A 23,222-nucleotide genomic window follows, 5' to 3' on the forward strand; every position below is an offset into this window, starting at 1 on the left:
AGAGAGAGAGAGAGAGAGAGAGAGAGAGAGAGAGAGAGAGAATTTTATTCAAAAACTATCTGTTTCAAAACCCTTTCTGGTCCTAGTGACACTCATGTATGAAGCTATTGTTGTTTGGTGTTTTTCAGTTGTGTCTGACTCTTCATCACTTCATTTGGGGTTTTCTTGGCAAAGATACTGGAATGGCTTGCTATTTTCTTCTCCAGTTCGTTTTACAGATGAGGAAACTGAGGCAAGCAGGGTTAAATGACTTGCTCAGAGCTACACTTATGAGGGTCTGAGGCCAGATTTGAAGTCAGGAAGATGAGTCTTCCTGACTCTAGACCTGGCACTCTATTCACCGTACTACCTAACTGCTCTCACACATGATGACCTCCATTCTTTTTCAAATTAGTCTGAAAAGGAGACATTAGGTGAAGATTTCTTTGTGTTGCTCTATTCCCTAATTCCATCCAACTTGGATCTTAATAGCATATAAACAGGTACAGGACCTGGGATTTTGCTGATATAGAAAACTCTCAAATGAGGAAATTCTCTACTGATTCAGGTGACCATCTTGTCTGCAACTCATAGAATTAGACAGCTATCTAGAGCACTGAGAAATAAAATGACTTGCCCAAGGTCACACAGTCAATATGAGTCAATGGCAGGATTTGGACAAGTCTCCCTGACTCTGAGGCCAGCTTTGTAGCCAGTATGCCACTGCTTTTATTAATGTCATAAATGACAGAAGATAACTTTTAAACTATAGGCTGAAAATTCATTTTAAGAGCTCAGTGATGAGGAAGAGCTGTCAATTCATTTATGGATGACTCATCTTTTTATTTTATAAGAATGAAATACTCAGGATTATGTGCTATTACGTAATAGTTTTGCAAATTCCCTTCTCCTCCCTTCTTCCTCTCTCTTCATTTCCTCATTTGTACTCCATGTACTTAAGTGCTCTTCTGAAATGTTGACACTAAAAAGGCCAGAGACCTCACATTATAGCCAGGAAACAGGCCCAGCTGGGGTATCAGCAGGACACCTTTCACTAGATTGCTTCATCAGTGGGACTGAACCTCATCCTGTCTTCTCCTTGGCTTCCCAGTCAATCAGGGTTTCCCTTACAGCAAGGTGGCTCTGGTGCTTTTCTTTCATTGTATGGTGAACCCTAATGTAAGTATTAAGTAAAAAGCATGTTTGGTGTCAGTCCAGAGAGCTATTAAGAACCCTATCGATGCTTCACAGGAAAATGGGATTTCAGGCAAGGCAAAAGACACACAGATTCACATGCAACACTGAAAAGGGAAAAGGAAAAGGAAGTACCTATTTTCACAGTAAATGATATTGAGGTCCATATTTACTCGAGTAACAAACATGTGGCAGTCAATCCGAACTTCATTGATTGTAGGAGGAGGCAGAGCGTGAGCAACCACTACAAGACCCATGATTTGGCTGGGGACTGTCCGACCATGGGACAAGGACACTCTCAGACGTAATCGGCCTGTTATGTGAATCACCTGTAAGAGAACACAAGACAGATGATGGGATCGGCCCATTTAAAACACAGATGCAAAGCACTCCATTTGAGAGGCACAGAATTAGGCTTAGAGCAGTAATTATTAGCTTGCATCTTATCATAATGGCCCTAAACGTTGTCACAGCAAGACACAAAAGAAAAATGGTGTTATACCTACAGTCTCCAAGTCAGCATCTTTGAGCTATTGATGCTTTTCAGGAAGTTTTTTTTTTTAAGGGTTTAACTAGGGAGTTTTTTAGCTTAGCCTTGAAATATATAATATAAAATTCTTGAGGTCATGGATGGTGTGTAGCATATAATAGGTGCTTAATAAATACCTTCCCCCCTAACCCACAGACCACTCAGACCTGACTGAGGGTAAAGGGTAGGGGTAAAGAGTGGCAAAAGGAAGTGACATAGACTCTGCTCTCAAGTAGCTTTTTTTTTTTTTTTGGAGGGCAATTGAGGTTAAGTGACTTGCCCTAGGTCACACAGCTAGTTTTTTGTGTTGTGTCTAAGGCTGGATTTGAACTCAGGTCCTCCTAACTCCAGGGCCGGTGCTCTATTCACTGAGCCACCTAGCTGCCCTTAAAAGTAGCTTTTAATATCACAAGAAGCCAGGCTCTGTAATTGACCCAAATGTCCAATGTCGTTATTTCGGATGTGATCTTTCTTGCAAAGGTACCAAGTAAAATGGTACAAGGAAGACTTGTATTATATCCTGTGGTAGGATATATCCCTCTTCCAGTGATTTTTTCTTCACAGAATAAGGACTTTATTATACTAACTTTTGTTTATAGCAAGAGTATCATAATTAGTATAATTATATAATATAATTATATTGTTACTACAAATACATTATGCTTTGCATAGTGCTTTTTTGGGTGGTGTTGTTTATTCATTTTCAGTTTTGTCTGACTCTTCCTACTCTTCCTGACCCACCTTGGGGTTTTCATGGCAAAGATACTGGAGTGGTTTGCCATTTCCTTCTCCAGATCATTTTACAGATGAGAAAACTGAGGCTTACAGTTTAGAAAACATCATTGTATATAATATCTTAACTGATTCCACAACATGACTATGAGGTAGGATGGGTATTCAAATTGATGTCTCTTTCCTGTTCTTTTTAGTTTTGGGTCTGTGATTTCATCCATGTAGAGAAGCCCTCTTGGAGAAACAACTTTCACCAATGCAGACTGCCAACTCATCTGTAACTTGTAATTTTAGAGAGTTGTCTAGGGCACTTTGAGGTTAAGAGACTTTCTAACACATCTTCTCCACAGATCTCTCCTCACACCCTCTCTGTCTGTCTCTCTCTGTGCCTCTCTCTATCTCTCTCTGTCTCTGTTTCTCTCTCTCTCTGTCTCTGTGTCTGTGTCTCTCTCCTCTGCCCACTGTACTAATGCTGCCTCTCAAACTCATTTTAATATAGAAGTTTTAATGATTCTCTTTTTTGATATGACTCACTTTTCACCTTTCCCTCTTCCAGTAAACCTTTCCCCTCCTCTCCTCCCCTCACCTCTACATCCCCACACACTGGGGATGTAAGCATAGAGTTACTTAACTTTATGTCTTTTATGCCTTAAGTATAAAAGACATAGATTTAATAAAAATAAATCAGTACCCTGGTCAGGTTCTGAAGATGTATGCCTCATTCTGTGCCTAATGCCCACCACCTCTCTGCCAAGAGGTGAGAGGAATGGTAATCTTATTTTACAGATGGAGAAATTGGGGGTCTAGAAAGTTAAATGATTTGCTCAAGATCACATAGATATTAAATGGGTCTTTTGGTATCAAATATACTGATTTTTCTATTATGGCACATTGGCTTCTCTTGAGAACCTTATTAGAGGGTTAGCCAGGATATGTAGAATGAAATAAATTCTATTTCTCAACCAAAATATTTTAAACAAAATGTTAATGTTTACTAAAGATTTTTAAATGTGAGTCTATAAACTAGGGGTTCTTAATGTTCATGAACTTGTTTTGAAAAATATTTTGATATCTCTTCTGATATAATTGGTTTCCTTTACATTTTAGAATGCTACTCTGAGAAAGGGTTTATAGGCTTCAACAGACTGCCCAAGGGGTCTGTTAAAAGGAAAATTCTTTATTCGGGCTTTCATCCCGATTAATGAGGCAAAATTCAGGGCAAAGAGAATTAAAAGAGTTTATTAAAATATGTCAAGGTAGCAACACTGGAGATCAGCAAGGGTTTCAAAATGGAGCCAGCTTTTATTGGTAACTTTTATAATGAGACAAAGACAATTTGGATAGGTCCGCATCAGTAAAAGGGGATGGGCCATTGCATCTCAGCTCTTCCCCAAGGAGGCAGGTACATGACCTTTAACAGTTTAGGGTTCAAACATCACAGATAGCATAAATAGCATGCATAAATAGCAGGTGATACAAAAGCTGCAGATTCGGGAAAGCCTCCTCCAACAGAACCTCCCCTAACACTGATTTTCAAGGGGGATGGGACCAATGGGTCACTGAGTCAGCATAACTTTGCATAGGTCCATGATACCACAAAGATTGAGGACCCCTGCTTTGGACTGATGCTCTTTGTTTACAGATCATACTCAAGAAGAGACCCTTGCATCGACTTCCTTTCTGGTGATTGTTCCTCACAGAGGCAGGGACTTTCCAAGAAAGGATTTGAAATCAGAGGATCTTGGCTCAACTTCCACTTGCTTCCTAGTCACTTAATTCTCTGGGTCTGTTTCTTGATCTGTAGCATGAGAGGGTTATTCTCTATGGCTTCTGAATTTCCTCTTGCTCTATAACTACGACCACCCCCCTAAGGGTTTGAAACTCCAGCAAATCACATTTTATGTTCCTCCCTCTGTTTTCCCCACTTTCCTCTTAACATCTTTATTCACTTAAAAGGGAAGAGCTGAAGAAGGAGTCCACAGAAAGGTGTCACCATGGGTGACTACCCAGAGTGGGAACTCCACGACCAACCCATCAGTGCTTTGGTAGAGGAATTCTATGAGGTTACTTATGACACATAGAAGCTATAGAATTTGTTTATATAGCTAAAAGAGAGACAGTGTGTTGTAGAGGGTAGAGTCCCTGTCTTGGAACCAGGAAGATATGACTTCAAATCCTGCCTCAGGTACATATTGGCTGTATGACCTTGGACAGGTCATCTAACTTCTTAGTCATCTGTGTGGTTCTCCAAGACTATCAAGTTGAGGAGAAAATGACTACCTGTTTGGTAGAGACAGTTTTCTCATCCAGGAAATTGCCTATATCGATAAAATCAGAGGTCCAGTCTCTATTCCCATCCCTATATAGACAGTAAATGTGAAAGGCGGAATTTGAACCCAGGTCTTCTGATTTCAAACCATGCATTCCATCTATTATGACACACTGGCTCTATTCTAGTATGTTCATACATGTGCAAATTAGGTTAAAATAAGCATTAAGGCTCATAGAATTATAGATTTGGAGCTGGAAGGGAACTTTAGAGGCATTTAAATCCAACTCTCTCATTTTGGAGATTAGAAAATTGATGCATAGAGACTTTGTGACTTGCCCAGGATTAACATACTAGTCAATGCCTGGGTCAGGATTCACACTCTGGTCTTTCTGCCTCCCATTCCAGCTATGGAGTGCTACCTCAGATATCCAAAAGAAGGCATAAAAAGGACCACAGGTAAATCTGAGAGAGGTGTGATGAAAGGGGAGGAGCAGTTCTTTGTCTTTTCCCTGGGGGTGATGGGTGAGAGGTGGGAAAGGCTGTGGATCGACCACATTGGACAACACATGATGTAACTACCTTGTTCGTCCCTTCCAATTTTCTCCCAGGGTCAGCCACTGTATGATGGCCAGTCCCTCCCATAGTGAGAGGACCTGGGAGTAATTGTCTTTATGCACCATGTCATAGAATAGGAGCCCTAGTGAGCACATTCCTTAGTGAAGCCTTTGGGGAACCCAAGATCAGAACACACCTGAAAATTAAGTACTTAAGGGTCTTCCCTGACTTTGCTCTCTTGCTATGAGTTACCAAAGTTGGGAGGTGGGGAGACTGTATCAGTCATGTGGTCACTACTACCCTGCCCTGGGTGGGAACCAGTCAGTCAGTCTATATTTGATTACCATTTGCTCTGAATTATTTAGTTTTTCAAACACAAACTGAATTCTCGTCTCTGGGAAGCAGGATCAAAGCTGGAAATAGCTACACTTTAGAGTTCTAGCTATATTAAATAATACCTCTCCCCTGCTATATTTTACATTTGTGCCCAGAGCCGATGATCTGGAAATGCCAATGAGAATGATTATTTAGTCAATTTCAGCAGTAGTTTTCCGACCACCCACATTTGAAGTTGACTAAATTCATTCTTAATGCACCTTCAGTCGGTCTAGCTACTTTATGAATATTTGAAGACGTTCCTAGAGGCAAGGATGCTAAAACACCATCTCAGACACACATTTTTGCAAGACCTCATTAACTAATAAAGAAATAGCTAAAAGAAACCGGATTAACTTCACAGGAGGGGCGCTAATAGTCTCCATTCCTCCTTCTAGCTAGGCTTACATAGATGCTTATTTATCATTATCTGTCTCGTTTTATCATGAACATTCAGCTTTCTGGAAAAACACAAATCTATGAATGTCTGGGAAAACATACACCCAGCAACGATATGCTAAATAAATCCCTACTCGGCATTCTATGCAAAAGCATCTTAAGAAGTACAGACTGGAAAACATTTTGAGAAGGCATACTGGCAATGAGAGAAAGCTATGTAGTGAGTCAGATTTGCCATACATTTACTTTTCAAATTAATTTCATAATGCTAACAGTTTACATTTGGCAATCTGAATAATTGGTTGCTTTTTTTTTCACTTTTCCTTTTTTTTATGACATAATATTAGGGCAAGCCTTTGATTTCCTGCAAAGCGAAGGGCTGAAGAAAAAATTTGTGGATATGTGAGGCTCTGGGTTCGAGCCTTTGTTCTGTCACTGCCTGTATGACCTTTGGGCTTTAGTTTCTTCCTCTATAAAATGACAGCATCATACTACATGACCTTTCAGGTCCTCTGCAGCTCAAAAATCTATAATCCTATCAATAAAAGATTAAGCAGGTGAAGGGATAACAAGATTACATTAGTATTTATGCCCAAATGGTAATGCCATTTTTGAGAGAAATGGGACTAATAAAATCACAAAGTTGTTTTAGAACTAATTGAGTGTGGAATGGTGGAATGAGTCCAAGTCTGGAAGTCCAAAGGCAGGAGTTTTGGTCTATGGGGGTTGCTGCTAATTAGCCACATGATTTAGGATAAATCCCTTAGCCTCACCACAACTGTAGTTTTCTTGCAAATAAGGGAGTCTTAGATTAGGCTATGAGGTTAAAAGTTTTTGACCAGAGAGGTTTCCTGGATCTTGCTAGTTGTTTTTTTTTTTTCCTTTCTTCTTGATATACTTTTCCATTTGCATGTTACATCACCTTAGGCAGCATGATATGATGGTATGTGTGCAAGGTTTGGAGTCTGAGGATCTGGTTTCAAATCCTAGCTTTGCCACTTGGGAAAGTGGCTTAATACCTTTCAGTCTTGGTTTACTCATCTGCAAAAGAGTGAGCAGGACAAGATAGTCCCTAAAATCCTTTCAAGCTATAAATCTATGATCTTATTATCTTTAATAAGCCAATAGATGACAAATACCTTTGCTACAAATATAGACAACAACATATCCTTGAGAATTCAACAAAGTGTATCAGAACATTTTCATTGACAAAAAATGTTGCCTGCACTCACTCATCTAGATGTAATATGGACCATAAAAGAGGAAGAAAACCATTTTAAAATAGCTGTTGCTCTACCGAACACTTATCAGCTCTAATCTATGTGGAATAAAGAGCTTTCAAAACATAGCAACCTAATGGAAAAAAAAATTCAAAACCATGTGGGAATAGGGTGAAATACTTATCATGCCTACAATCCTGTCTGTTGTAACATTTGCCCTGAAGATGCTTTCGGCAAACCTACAGAAGATGAGTTTATGTCCTTAAACTTGTATTCAATTATAAAAAGCAGGCACTTTATCTGCCTGGCAATAGTTTGCAGGACATTAAATCTAAGAGAATAATAGCAAGATAGTGACCTGTTCCAGGACAATTTCTATCCAAACTCTAAGATGAGAAGAATGAGATAACAGCAATAATAATTGATTTTATATAACACTCTGAAACGTTATTCCAACCAAGTCTCACAACAGCCCTATAATGTAAGTACTTTATGGATTCTAATTCCCATTTTACCCCTGTATCCTCAGGGTCACATAAGTAGTAAGTACCAGAGGAAAGATTTGAACCCATGCCTTTCTGACTCCAAATCAAGTACTCTATCCATCATGCTATGTTGTCTTAAATAACTGATTAATGCTCATTGTATTGTACTTGACTGAATTCAGCTCTAAGGTCTTATGACCAAATATTTCACATGCAAATAAATTTCTTTTTTGAAAACTCTAAATCATAGGGAAGAGTTTTTAGGACATAGCTAGGCATTGGGAAATATAGAATTTCCCATATTTTCTGCTCTTTTCCCACAGGATTTTATGGTGTTCTGAGTATGAGTATTTGAATAGGATTATTTTGAAAAGCATTACATAAATTTCTTCCACCCTGAGCACCTCTTCATCTGGTCCCTGAGCTCCTGGTCCTTGACCATACCCTTAAAAGAAATTGCTGAATCTGAAAGATTTGTTGGTGATTTTGTTATGTGGACTTAGGGAGACTCAATGAAACCCACAGAATTCCATTTTCCCTGAACTTAACTTTATAGAGGTGAGAGAGTAATCCTCAAACTTCCCCTCTTGTCCTAATGCACAGTTTCACGGTAAAAATTTGTATAGACCAGCTACATCCCATAGTCTTACTCTAAGCCTCTCATTCTAGCATTGCTGCCAATCAGAACACTGACTGGGGTGATGGAGAACAGTAATAATAGCTGACATTGATGGAGCACTTGGAGGTTTGCAAAGCATTTTACATATATTATCTTATTTAATCCTCACAACCACCCAGTGAGATATTACTATTCTCTCATTTGGGGGATGGTAATTGAGGTTCAGTGAGGTCTGGTGGCTTAGCCATGGTCATTCAACTGGTAAATGTTCAAAGGAATGATTGGAACCAAAAATCTCTACTCATTCTAAGCTCCCCCCCCCCCACACACACATCACACTGATTTTTTTTTTCTTAACCAGACCTGCAATTTTCTTGGCATAGGGATTTCCCATGACCTTCTACCAATGCAGATCAGCATTTGTTAGGCTGCTTGAAGTCTTGGAGAATTGACTGGGGGTACTGAGAGGTTAATCAAGGTCTCTAGGTAGCACAGTGAATAGAACACCAGACCTGGAGTATGGAAGACACGAGTTCAAATCTACTCCTAAACACTTACTAACTGTGCAACTTTGAGTAAGTCGTGCAATTAAATCCAATTCATGAGCAAGTCAAGACGTCACCCTAGTGTTGTCTTCTTCAAGAATGAAGAACAAACAACAACGCCTTTGTCTACCTCAGTTTTTTAAGCTTTAAAATGGGGATCATAGTAGCTCTTGCCTCACAGGGTTGTTACGAGGATCAAATGAAACAATATGTGTAAATTTCCTATCACAGTGTATATAACAGGTACTGTACAGTCATTTCAGTCCTGTCAGACTCTTCATGATCTCATTTGGGGTTTTCTTGGCAAAGATACTGGAGTGGTTTACCATTTCCTTCTCTAGCTCATTTTAAGAAATGAGGAAACAGAGGCAAACAGGGTTAAGTGACTTGCCCAGGGTCACACAGCTAGTAAGTGTCTGAGTTAGGATTTGAACTTTGGTCTTGCTAACTCCAAGCCCAACACCCTAAGCACTGTACCACCTAGTGATTATTATTATGTACCTTGCTCAACCTCACAGTCCGTATAATAACAATAATGGCAATAATCAGAACTCATATAGTACTCGAAGGTATAATAGGTTCTCTTTCTCTCTGTATATGTACATTTGTGTATATATACATACCTATATACTGTGTTTCCCCGATAATAAGACACTCATTATTTTTTTTGGACAGAAAAACACCAGAGGGCTTATTTTCAGGGGAGGGCTTATTTTAATGAACATTGACAGCAATTTTAATAAACAGGTAAATGTGAACAAAAAAATGTACCTTTATTCAATAAGCAAATCACTGGTTAAGAACAGGATGACGCGCTCACTGCTGCAGCTCTGATTGGATGCAGCTCGGAGCGCGGCGTGCGTTTCACGGGGCGGGGGGACCGGTGTGTATAGAGGGTACTATAATGTAGCGTGTAGCGCAGGGGATCACCTTCACTACAGTAGCAATCTCAATAGGGCTTATTTCGGGGGAGGGCTTATTTTAGAGAAATCTTACACAGTAAGGGGAGGGCTTATTTTCGGCATAGGTCTTATTATCGGGGAAACACGGTATGTATACACACATTGTATCATTTGATCTTCATAACAATGCTGTGAGAGAAGTGCTATTATTAACCCTATTTTACAGAAAAGGAAACTGAGTCTGAGATAGGCTAAGGTCACACAGCTGATAAATGTCTGAGGTAGCAAGTGACTCTAGGTCTTTTTTTTTTGGAGGGCAATTGGGATTAAGTGACTTGTCCAAGGTCACACAGCTAGTTTTTGTATTAAGTGTCTGAGGTCGGATTTGAACTCAGGTCCTCCTGACTCCAGGGCTGGTGCTCTATTCACTGTGCCACCTATCCAGTCCAACTCTAGGTCTTCTTGACTCTAAGAAAGACTCTGTGCACTATTTCCATCTTGCCCCTCTCAATGAGAGCCATTTGAACTGAAATCCCACAACCTTTGGTAAATCTGACCAAACGAGCAAAACTTGACATTTGCATACTAAAGAAATCATTGTGACTTTTATTTCCCCCTTGTCTCTGGTACAAAAAGCGGATGTGCAGAATGCTGTAAGTACATGTAAACAGAGTTTATGATGAGTGTGGGAGTGTTAACAAGCCACATTGTTTGGACAAATATATATTTCTCTTCCCTCCATATGTTCCCTTCCGTCATCTGTTCGGAATAAGCATTTAGATGTGCTCTACTAATATCCACTAATTATATATAAGCTCATCAGAAAGACCTTGAAAAAACTTTTCTTCTATCTCTACTTAAGGAAAAGAAAATGGAGAGACAAAAAATAAAGAACAACACAAACAAACAAAAAACCCAAACAAAAAACACCCCACATCTGGAAGTTATTCTCTATCCTTTCTGTACTAAAATTCACCTCTGGTAATGGGAACTCCTTTTTTCATCAAAAGGAAGTACTAGGGATTGTGGGCATTATTTCTCACATAAGAAAACAAACAAGGCCAGATGACAGTGGGGGAGCAAAAAAACCCAAACAAACAAACAAAAAACCCCTATAGGCACAAAAAAGCAGCAAATTTCCTCAGATTTAGAAGAGTTTCAGAGATTTTCTCCTTATCCTTTAAAGAGAATCCAAATTTTCCTTAAAAATTAAGTTTGCTTCTGGCTCTTCTGTCTCTTCTGGAAAAATCTGGCTCTGGCTCGCCACATAGATTATCAGCCCAGGCATACAGTATCCTTCTTTATTTTCAGGGATTGAGGTTTTTAAATCTGAAAGACAAGGGTTTGGCCCCCTTTTTGGAACTCCAAGTCTCCTATTCTGCATGTAGCACAGAAACAATGCAGATTCTGTTTGAGAACCAGATCATACCAAAAATCACTTTATGCTAATTTGAGGAGGGCTGGGGAAGAGATCAGTTTTCAAGATAGCTTTCCTCACTCTGCTTAGGTTTTGTGCCTGGTCACAGCTTATATGGTATGTGCCTAACCATGTATATTTGCTCATACTGTACTTTCTTACACCTGGAACAATTTTTCCCTGGCAGCCTTCAACAGTGGGCAAGAGGAAAGAAGGATGACCTTCTGGGCTCTCTTCGGTGGGCTATCATTTTAGTGGGATTATAGGACCTCGAGTTAGAAGGAATCATTGTGATCATCTTGTCTAACTCCCTCATATTTTTTTTTTTGGAGGGCAGTTGGGGTTAAGGGACTTGCCCAAAGTCACACGGCTAGTGTGTCAAGTGTCTGAGGCCGAATTTGAATTCAGGTCCTCCTGACTCCAGGGCTGGTGCTCTATTCACTGTGCCACCTAACTGCCCCCTAACTCCCTCATTTTGACATTTGAAGAGAGTAGTGGAACAGTGCACAGAGTGCCAAGCCTGGAGTTAGGAAGACTCATCTTCCTGAGTTCAAATCAGACCTCAGACACTTACTAGCTGTGTGACCCTGGGCAAGTCACTTAACCCTGTTTGCCTCAGTTCTTTGTTCAGTTGTTTCAGTTGTGTCCAACTCTTTGTGATCCTATTTGGGAGTTGCCTTGGCAGAGATACTGGAATGATTTGCCATATCCTTCTCATTTTATGGATGAGGAAACTGAGGTAAACAGGGTTAAGTGACTTGCCCAGGGTCACACCACTAGAAAGTGTCTGAGACCAGATTTGAACTCAAGAAGATGAGTCTTCCTGACTCCAGGCCTGACACTCTGTGCACGATAGCACAACCTAGTTGCCCCTACCTCAGTTTCAACAACTTCCTTATTCCCAGTTTGATGCCTTATCCATTGCACCATGAATATCTATGCATATAGAAAAAACTCACATTAATCTGGAAATTGTATAAATAGATAATTCGAATAACTGGAATTTTCCTCCCCATTCCCCATGTTCTACACTCTGAGAAGCAGTATAGCAAAATGTATAAAAACCTAGCCTTTTTTTTTAATGTCAAGAAAACCTAATATCAAGTACTAAGATCTAATCCATAATGGCTGTGACCCACCTTACCTCTCAGTATCCCAGTCAACTCTAAGACTATAAGTCTATGACCTATAATGACAAAGAACCTTTCCTACACCTGCAAAATAAAGATCTGGTGTTTTTTTCTTAAATTCTGCGCTCTAAGATGCAAATGACAGTAAATAACCTATAACTGAGGGTTATTTTATTTTTTAATGTATCATCTAGTGTCAGCCAAGGACATACTCCTGATTGAAGTTCCAGCTACTGCATCTTTTTCAGCTCTCTACAGGGCTATACAAGGAGAACTGGGATTTAAAATGATGATGGAAATACTGAAAGATCCTCAGTAACTGTCTGAATCAAAAGAAATAAGCTCAAAAATGATACCAAACACAATTTATTATATTCTCAGGTAGGGACTTCTAGAATCCAAAAATACAATAGGAACTGGGATTAGACTTTCTGATTTCATTGGTTTGGAGGACTCTTTTGTGTGTATATGTGTGTATGTATGTGTTTATTTTTTTTGAGGGGGGAAGGTAAGGCAATTGGGGTTAAGTGACTTGTCCAAGGTCACACAGCTAGTAAGTGTATCAAGTGTCTGAGGTCAAATTTGAACTCAGGTCCTCCTGACTCCAGGGTAGGTGCTCTGCTTAGCTGCCTCCAGTCTAGAGGACTCTTGGATAAGGAAGCTCTCTCTACAAATGCAGGTCAAGACCACAGCAATTTATACTCTTCCAACATAACCTTGAGTGAGTGTCCTTGCAAGGGTTATACCGTCAGAATATGTCAGAGGCAGAAAATGAACCCAGGTCTGCCTCTTCAAGGTCAGCTTCCATTAGGCCATGCTCTCTCTCACATTGTTTTCTAATTCTTTGAAAACTGATAATTTTTGTACAATACCTAAGAAAGATCCCATGTGACCTTAATGCTTCCCTTTTCCCTCTTTGGCCAACTGTTCCAAATAAGGAGTTTCCTATATCCATGCTTGACCAAATGATGATCCAAACCTCTTTGTTTTCAGAAGCCCCTGCCTCTAAGATTCTCAGGGCTGAGGCCAGTAGGGACAGTGCTGTTGTTTTATAATTCTATCCTCTAGGGGACGGAAGACACTGCAAGTTCCCTGATTAATTCAGGACTATCCAGACAATTTTTACCCTTAATTCAAAAGCTCCAGTGGAGCCTTTTACTACAAGAATGCTGGAAATTTATCACCCTTAAGTTTCTTATGCAAGAAATAAATAAATAAATTCCTGGGGCAACGAATAAGAAATTATTTTTAAAATCCCTCATGTTTAAAATACATTAGCTGCAGCCTTCCATTCTCACATTTCTATGTTCCCAAACATAACAGTTACATCCTATCAATCTATTTAAAAGATACTTCAAATATATAACATAAAACAATATGTAAAATTACAGCTTTGTCTAGCTTCTTAAACAATACAGGATGCCATATTTCTTCCCGGTTTTTCCCTTGGAGGAAACAAAGCATTCTCTTTTATTCTAGAGATACTGTTTTAGGTGGAGAGATATTTAAGGAAACTGGGGAGATCGCTTTAACTAGATTATGCAAATGTATGCCAAGGATATAAGGTTTTCTCAGAGAAGGGAAACACTTCAAATATCATTTAATAAAGCAGGGGCCATGGGTAGAAGAAATGTCTTGACAAACTGTTTAGGAGTGTATTGAGGAGGACGGACTGCATGGGTCTGATCAAATTCTACTTGATTCAGTTACTTTATTAGAGAATATAAGTTCAACCTCAATGCCCTGGAGAAAATAGGCTACTCTAGCATTGTGGAGGACACCTCTGTCCTGCCCCTCTCTATGGTTTTTGCTTAGGGAGAGGACATTATTCCCTCCCCCCATCACTAACCAACCATCCTGTGTTTGGCATAGTATCCCCACCTTGCTTAGTAGTTGGACAAGAATTTTTTCCCTTTTCTTAATGGAAAAATTGTGGAGCTGCATTTCATTATAACTTCAAGTAAAATATAAGGCTTACAATAGAAATTAGTATAACAATCTCTTTCTGGGAGAGCTCCTAACTCATATTGATATGTTTTCTTCTGAACCAATGGGCAATTATTGTTTTATCAGTTGGTCTTGGGCCTTAATTTATGACTCCTGAATAAATGCTTCCTTCTGTATATGAGGCTTTGTCCTAAAACCATTTTTTATGAATAACATTATTATGTAATATATGGTGTTGCATAGTGAATAAAACTGCTGCCTTCAGAATCAGAAGTCCTGAATTGAAATCTCACCTTTGACCCACACAGTCTGTGTGACTCTAGGCAAGTCTGCCCCCAGGAAATTTTCTGAGATTATAAATTGCAGAGAAGGTGCCAAACTGAATTGGTAGAGGATGATTCCTCTCTGGGAGTACCCAACACTGATGAAATCATAGGTCTGGAAAAACAAAACCCAACAGTGGGGCCAGAGTCAGCTTGAACTAGGACTGGTTGTTAAACATTCAGCATGAGCATTTGCACCTCAGAAATTGGCAAAATCCACAATTTGGGGCTTGATTTGTTGTTCTATTGACTGTCTAAACTTGAGAAAATGATGGAGAAAAATATTAATGATGCAGATTCAATTTAAAAGTGTGCATTCTCCCCACCCACTTTCCCGCCTGATAGGATGGGTGAGACTTGCTCTTTCCTGGCATAGCCTTTGGGCTCCCAATGTTAACTAACTCTATGAGACAATGAGGCATTGGAGTAGCACTTTGGTAGAAGCCAATACCTAACTGGGACAAATACTATTAGCCAGTTTGGCACAGCTGAATGAATAAATCTATGGTAATATCATTCATAGTTCTTTGGGTACTAACCAATGCTAAAGGCAGCACCCCCAAATTCCTAAAGTATTAACTTTTCCCTTCCTCCTTTGAAATCTGCAAAGGGATGATTGTACTTCCATGTTAGAATCCCAAGATTTCTGGTACAAATATGCCTGAGCAAATAGGACAGGACTCAGATGTTGTCAAGGATACACCTATCAATGAGTATTGTCCAAACTTTTTGGGTTTTCCATGCCTAAGAACTCAGGCAGCCTACAGCACCACACTATCTCGAGGGGCACAGGAAACACAAATACAAGGCAGGAAAGATACACAGGTAACTGGGTTCTTCAGAACTCCATTGGTTTGCCACAAAGAAGACTTGCCTGACTCTTTTCTACTCTCTCCTTCTAAAACATACAATTCATGGTACAATGGACTAACCTAACACTATGCCAGAGGTTGAAGATTTTTAAAAATATTGTCAATAAGTATGTTCATATTGACAGAGATGCTAGTGTTCTCTTCAGGACTGTTGGTAACAGTTGCTGACATCCTCCCCCACTACCCAACCTCTATATAAACTCCATCTGTAGTTCATCTCCTTCCAGCTTATGGTGGGGTAGGGCTAAAGAGTTATAGTCTGCAGGTGTTACCTGTCAATGTTCCATTGATCATTGACAGGGTCCTATGACCTCTAACAAAGGACTACTTGAGAGAATATGGAAGTCTAAGAAGGTATCAAGGCTGAAAGAGCATGCTGACCTCTTGTATTGATTCATTACTGTTTGGCCCTTTTGTGTAGCCCAAGTATCTTCCAAAGTGAGAATTTGGGTCCAGTAGAAGGAACACTGGATGGTGGGGCCAGACAAATGACCTGGCCTCAAGTCTTGACTTGGCCACTTACTGCTTATGTGACCTGAGGCAAATCAGCTCTCTAGGGCTTAATATTCTCATCTGTAAGATAGGGAGGGTGGACAGAATGGGTTCTATGTTCTCTTTCAGTTCTAAAATCTTATGATGCTTATGATCTAACATGTAAGACTTTTCCCCAGGGATACATACAACATGTGGAATCAAATGCAGATACATAAGAGAAATCTAGACAAACAGAGCCCTTAAAGCTAAGCTCCTCTTTTGTAAAGAAGTCTCCCCTACCTCTTGCCTCCTTCCATTCCAAAACAACTCGAACCACCCAAGCATAATGCACAAACCTAACACCATTCTGGAGGTTCAGGCTTTTCCTCCTTTAGCATGTTGTTTACGGCTAACCTCCAATTGAGAGTGAGGCTGATGCCTTCTTTAGGGTTAATGACAACAATTGCTGCCTTTTTGCAGCGCAGATCAATTGCCCTGTCTCCCTGGTTGTGCCCCTATTCAACATGAAGAAAAGAACATTTACAGGGATAATTATTAGAAATGGATTCTATTTACTTTCCTCTTTTCAAGAAGAAGAGAATGCTAATTAAAAGAAAAACCAAGATGGGGAAACCAGTTCTTTAGGACAGCCATAAGCTGATATTTTATTGGAAAACAGCAATCATCTGTTAGGAGACATATAAATATTAATAATCACACTCTGGAGTATGAACATTATTTAAGGCAAACAGAACTCAATCTGTGTGGAAAAATATTAAACTCCCCTAAAATCCCCCAAAGTTAGGCATTAAACCCCTTAAAGCTGCCACTTAAAATGAACACTTCCCAGGAGACTACAACAGCCTGTGAAAGCTCCTAGGAATAGCAAAAACAACAATTTTAGGACCCAAGGTATTGCAGAGCCCTGATGCCAGAGTCAGGAGACCTGGATGCTAGTCCCAGATCTCTGTGACCCTGGATGAATCCCAAAGTCTTCCAGTCTCAGTTTCCTCATCTAATACTCTGTATCTCCAAAGGCCCTCTTGGCTTTCCATGGATGCCACTTTTTAAGCTTTCAGATATGAAGCCAGAGTACAACTAATAAAATGACTACTTAATCTCACTACCAGTGCATTTTAACCCTCTTCTGTCATGCCAGGGGCAGCGAGGTGTTGCAATGGATAGAGTGAGAGGCCTGGAGTCAAGAAGACTTGAATTCAAACCTGCTTTAGTTACATACTAGCTGCATAACCCTGGACAAGTCACTTAACCTTGTTGGCCTCAGTTTCCTCATCTGTAAAATGAGTTAGAGAAGGAAATGGCAGACCACTCCAGTATCTCTGCCAAGACATTCCCAAAAGGGGTTACCAAGAGTCAGACACAACTGAAAATGATTGAACAACAACAACTCTGTTACTCGTGGACACTCCAAGAAAAGCTTACATTAAGGGTTTTTTTTTTTAAACGATAGGATATTTCCCAATAATCATATTAATGTGCCTCCTCCCAATACCAAGTTAACATCTCCTTATAAAACTATTTAAGTCAAGCCTAATTTCCGGCCCTCATGAGAGTAATCTCTGGTAATGAAATGCTTATCGAAGCATTACTATAGTGCCACTTTCCCCTCTGTATAGCAAATGAATGTTATGCATCTATAGAAAACTCCTTGGATACAAGGGTCATAAAATAGAATAACTTCAGCGTTGGAAGGAACCCAGGAGTTTAGTTACACAACTTTGCATTGAGATCAGTTGAAAAGATGGAGGCTCAGAGTTGAAATGATTTACCTAAGGTCACACTCCAGGTGGCCCTGCAAGAAACAGAACCCAGGCCTCTTGACAGAGGTCTAATGATGAGACAGACTTTTGCCTCGCAACCATGAGAGCCCCATCTAAATCTGCCCAGTAACAAGAAGCTCTTTCAGATAACAAAAACCTTGCTTCCTTAACCCTTATTCTGCGTATGTGATTAACTTCCCTCCCCCCCTCAACCCTAATGGAGTAAGCTAAGTTCCCTGTTCTATGTTCACATCCTTGAACTATTTTTTAGCCCACCTGCTTGCCTTTCCTGCCTCCCCCTTTCCCTGAAATTAACTACTCAAGTAGGAGTATACTCCACTCTTGACTGAATGCCCTAAAATTGTGTATAAAAACAAACCCCTGTTTTCCTGCAAACTGCTTAGTTCTCCCGCACCCAGGGCTACCCCACTGCTTTTGCCTCAATAAAACTCTCTTGACTGGGAGAGTATCTGCTTCTTGAATTCTTTCCAGACAATCCAACTCCTGAACCTCATCCTCCTCTTCATCCAACACTCATTCCTCTTTTTCCTCTTTTCCTATAATCCAGCTGCCTCTCTCAGAAAGGCATTCCTCCCCACTTCTCAATTTTTTTTGGGGGGGGGGAGGGGTCTTTTGGGAAGATTTAATAATAAACTTAGGTCTTTAACCTCCACAAGGCAACATGGAATTGATACAGATGATTGCCCATTTCACATATATACTCCTGGACTGCTTGCTCATTTGCTCTGTTCAGTTTGCTTCAACCATGATTAGGCATCATTGTTAACATCCTCATATTCAAAACTAGTTAACATACTTCTGGCATTTCACTTTCCAAAACTGCTTAAATAAATGAGGGTGTAATGTCTGTTACTGGACAAGTCTATTTCTCTGTTTCTATCTGCATGCCTTTATCAGGTCTTCCATTGGGTTTGGGTGCATTTAAAGGTGGTGGTGGTGTGGGGGAGATACACATTCCTTAGTCTATAAGTCAGCAATTCAGGGAAATCAATTGTAAAAAAAATTAAAATGGAAATCACCACACTACAACCTGAAACAGTAGCCCTGAATTTTTCTTTCTTTCCTTTCCTTTCTTTCTTCCTCTTTTTTTCTAAAGAATACTTTTTGAAGTAATTGGCACAAAGACTGTTCCAGTGCAGATTGCTGCGAGTGTGCTCTTGGCGAGAACATCATAAGCACTAGAAAAACTTTAATATGCTCAAGCAGCCAAATACAAACTGACACCAGGAACCCAAGTGTGGCAACAAACAGGGGGAAAAAATAGAGCATCTCAATTTAATACAGACCTACATACAAAGGGATCAATTTTTACAATTCATGGTTTAGCATACAATACAGCTGTCCTCCGAGTGAATATAGAGTAGTTATACATAAGAAATTAGAATTATCAATTCGAGGGAATTTCTCAAGAGTCCTTTTGATATGTAATACTGCAAATATAATGACTGAGAAACCAGACATCAATGCATTCAATGAGATCAGGTTGAGATCTATTTAGAAAAGATGGGCTTAAACTGGGGAAAGTGTCTCTTTGCTATGACCTCTAGAGCAGACCATTTGCAGAACTCAAGATGAGCAGATTTGCCCTTACATATCTCGCTTCCTGATTCTCTGAGGAAGGGCATCAGTGCAGAATTGGTCCTGAGTGGGAATTAAATGATAAGAATTTGGTGTATTCTCTTTTGTACCCTGTGCGAGATAATGGGAACATTTTCTATTCCCCCTCCCCCTGCACTTGTCATAGAAAATAAGAAAAAGAGCTAATTTAAAAGAAAAAAAAAGTTTTCCCAAACCATCTGTTGCAGAATCACCTACTTACTAGTTTATGGTAAAGCTTTGGTGATTTTTCTATGGTTTTCTCCATCCACATTTCAAATTTATCCTCGATAAATTTGACCAATCCTTATTTTACCCTGCAACTCAAAAGATGTCTCCACATTCACAGCCTTTGCCTAAGTAAGATTTCTCCTACAAACCCCCTGGAGTTCAAACGTGCTATATTTTTTTTTCCTCGGGAACGTTTGAAGTCCCCTTTAAAAATAATGCCTTGAGGATATTTTCCCCTAATACCATTTAAAGAAACTTGAAAGCATTTGGCTCTTGAAGTGTTCAGGGTTGTAATGAAGCAATCAGCAATAGGGCCCATACACAGGCTTACACCGGCAGCTTTGATGCCAGGACTCTGACATCTCTTTAGTATGAAATTAAACTTTGCAGAAGGGTGTGTGTGTGTGTGTGTGTGTGTGTGTGTGTGTGTGTGTGTGTGCGCGCGCATGCACGTGCACGCTTACACATCTCCGTATGTGTTTATCTATGAATGCAAAGGTTTATGAACTGCACCACTAATGTGGTCAGTCTCAACCTTTGAAGGACAGAAGGTGGTGAAAAGGTCGGACTGGGCTCAGAAATGTCAGTGGTAAAGCAGATCAATGGGCAAGCTTGTAAGACATTGAAAGATAAATATTCTTCTGAAGTGGCATCTCCATTCATAGCATGGGAGGAGAAAGTAAAGTTTCTTTTCTAGGACTGTATTTGATGTCGTCCTCAGTAGCCCCACAGTTACTTCAGGTGATTCTCCACACAGCCAGCAAGGACTGAATAAAACAAAAACATAGGATATTAATGCTGTTTCCCTGAAACTGGGCAGAACATGCTGCTTTCCTGCAGTTTTGCAATGGGGTCTCCAAGTCTGCTGTAATTAAAATTATATTTTGTAAGGTATAACCTCATTAGTGCTGAAATATCATGCCTTGCACTATTTCCCTGGGATTTTAGAAAAACAAGTAACAGTTCTTTTGATTATTGGACTGACTCGTGTTATGGGGACTGCCAAGGAGGTAAACAACTGCTTAAAAGGGCCTGTATTAGCACTTGCTTTTTTACCTTACCTTGTTTAAATTAGGTATTAAAATGGAGGGTGGATGGTGGGATTTTAGGCAGCATGGGAAAACCTGTTCATTTATCTATTTCATTCCCTCTCCTCTTTGAATAACACTGAATGAAGGAAAAGACTGAACTTTTGATTGACATTTCTCAAGAATGGAAAGAAATAGCTGACAGGGTCTTCATACTACACTGTTATCCAAGCAATATCAAGATTGCTAAAGGCAGGGCCCTAATCCTATAGGGGATTTATTGGTGGAAGGGCAAGAATTGTCCAGGAGGAATGGTCATGGATAGGTGGTGATCTGCATAACTGGAGGAAGTAGCCACAAATTAGGGAGGTTGGAAATACATTCAAGTATCAAAGTTATTATGGATAACTTTTTTGGGGGGCTAGTCCAACCCAAATCTATCCAAAGTAATGTAATCCAATCCAATCCATGCCAATAAAATGTAAGCTCCTTGAGGGGAGCAACTATTTTCATTTTTGTCTTTGTATCCCTAGCACAGTGCCTGGCACACAGGGTAAGCTTATAGAATGGAACTGAATTGAATTCTGGAGGCAAACACATTTGCCCATATGAAATTAGAATGATCCATTTGAGGGAATTTCTCAAAGTATTTTTGAGACTTTGCTATGGACTTTAAATATGCTTTCCCCTGTTCCTTCTTTGTGAGGTGATATTTTAAAAACAATCACACTGGACATGTTATATGCCTCACTGATATTAATTACCACAAACATGTACTTCTTTCATGTGCCCATCTCTCATGAAATATCATTGAAAATGAGTAGATTTGAAATGAAAGGATCTGGGCTAAAATACTAGCTTTGTGTGACCTTGGACCTGTGTGTGACCTTGGAAAAGTCATTTCAAATTTCTAAGCCTCAGTTTCCATGGAATTAGATGACCTCTAAAGTACCTTAGGACTCTAATGTTATGTTCTGACAAGTTCTCTAGATCTGACCCAGAGTGGTTGCATAATGTGAAAATATACAGGTTTAAATAAATTCCTAGATGGAGGATGATGGAGTTTATTAGGTGGAGAACTTATGGATGTTTAGTCTGTATCCCTCTATGCCCTCCACTATGATGGTACAGTGGGTTGAATCCTGGACTTGAAATGAGGAAAAACTATCTGAATTCTACCTCTGATGTTTACTAGGTGAGAGAATGGACTTCAGGGTCACTTAACCTTCATCTGTAAAATGGGGATGGTAATAGAACTTACATCATAGGCTAGTTGGGAGGATCCAAGGGGGCGATGCCCATAAAGGGCACTGTAAACTTTAAAGAGGGACAGCTAGGTGGTGCCAAAGTGCACAGAGTGCCAAGCCTGGAGTCAGGAAGACTCATCTTTCTGAGTTCAAATCTGGCCTCAGACATTTACTAGCTAGACATTTACTAGTGAGATCCTGGGCAATTCACTTAACCCTGTTTGCCCAATATTCTGTTTTCCATAGCTCATAAGTGTGAGCTATAGCAAGCAGATTACTGGGCTCTCAATGTCTAGGCTAAGACAATTCTTATGTCCTTATGTCCTTCCTCCCCATAATTTCCTAAACTTTATAGTTAGGAGATGGATTATGCAAGTTTAGGGGAAAAGGCCAGGTGGGCAATGCCTGTACTGTTTATTTTGTGATGCTGCCTCCTGATTGATAAAGTAGAAGGAATACCAGTTTTTGAGTTAGAGGCTTTGGATTCGAATTCTGCCTCTGAAACTGCCTCAGAATGATCTTGGTCAAATCAAATAATCTTTCCAGACTTCAGTTTTCTCACATGCAAGTCAGGGTAAAAGGGTTTGGCCTAGATGGTCTCTGAAGACTCTCCTGTCTCTAGATTTATAATCCTATATTTGATGATACTAGCAAGGGCTCTATAGAGTTTTCTTCATTTTGTAAATGCCCCATCCTTGCCAAAGTACCATAAGGACAGACTTTATAGACAATGTGATGAAGACAGTCCAATTCCAAAGAGCCATAACCTTATTCTGGCTAGCTACATGAGGTCAGCTGTTTATGTCCGGGTTTCTTTAATTCAGTTAATATGGCAAAGGAAATCCTGTGTCGTAATTTTACTTCTAAGAAATTACAATAAGGCTTCAGTGCTTTGAATGCTTGATATAGGGAAATGGGAGGCAGATTGTATCAAGAAAAGATATCTGAGCTGGGGCTTACAGGGAAGCATTATGGCAATCTCTTGGTTTATCTACACTTGGAATCAATTTTGTCATTTTTAATTGACCGATTTTCCCTTGTTTGTTTAACATTTATTAATTGATTGTTATGCTCATGCAATTAATTCAAAAGCTGGCAAGTTTAACGCAGAGAAATTAATTTTCTTTTACTAACATGCCACTTAAAATACGTTTTTGGAAGCCAGGGTTACTAGGAAATTACCTTCAAATTAATCAACAAGGAAATGAGATGGGAATGTCCCTTGACATCTGTCAATCCAAAATATGTCAAAATTTTTCCTTTGTTTGAGTGAGCTTTTCTAGCTGAGTAAGGTATAAGGGAAAACCTGGATGTCATAATAAAATGCCACAGCTTCTTGCAAGATAGAA

At 39.7% G+C, this 23,222-nt stretch overlaps 1 protein-coding gene across 5 annotated transcripts in view; it reads right to left on the minus strand.

The window, feature by feature from the left end:
- The window catches only part of NPAS3 (neuronal PAS domain protein 3), a 1,174,175-nt gene that overhangs the window by 46,884 nt on the left and 1,104,069 nt on the right, over window positions 1-23,222 (minus strand). For all 5 annotated transcript variants that reach the window (XM_069105971.1, XM_069105969.1, XM_069105968.1 and 2 more), the window contains one exon: window positions 1,309-1,502. In XM_069105971.1, coding sequence (XP_068962072.1) covers window positions 1,309-1,502 — 194 coding nt within the window. The remainder of the gene's footprint in view (window positions 1-1,308; window positions 1,503-23,222) is intronic.

Source organism: Petaurus breviceps, unplaced genomic scaffold (assembly GCF_028583685.1).
Source record: "Petaurus breviceps papuanus isolate PSGF00001 unplaced genomic scaffold, PetGlider_PUasm1.0 77, whole genome shotgun sequence".
NCBI classification, from domain to species: domain Eukaryota; kingdom Metazoa; phylum Chordata; class Mammalia; order Diprotodontia; family Petauridae; genus Petaurus; species Petaurus breviceps.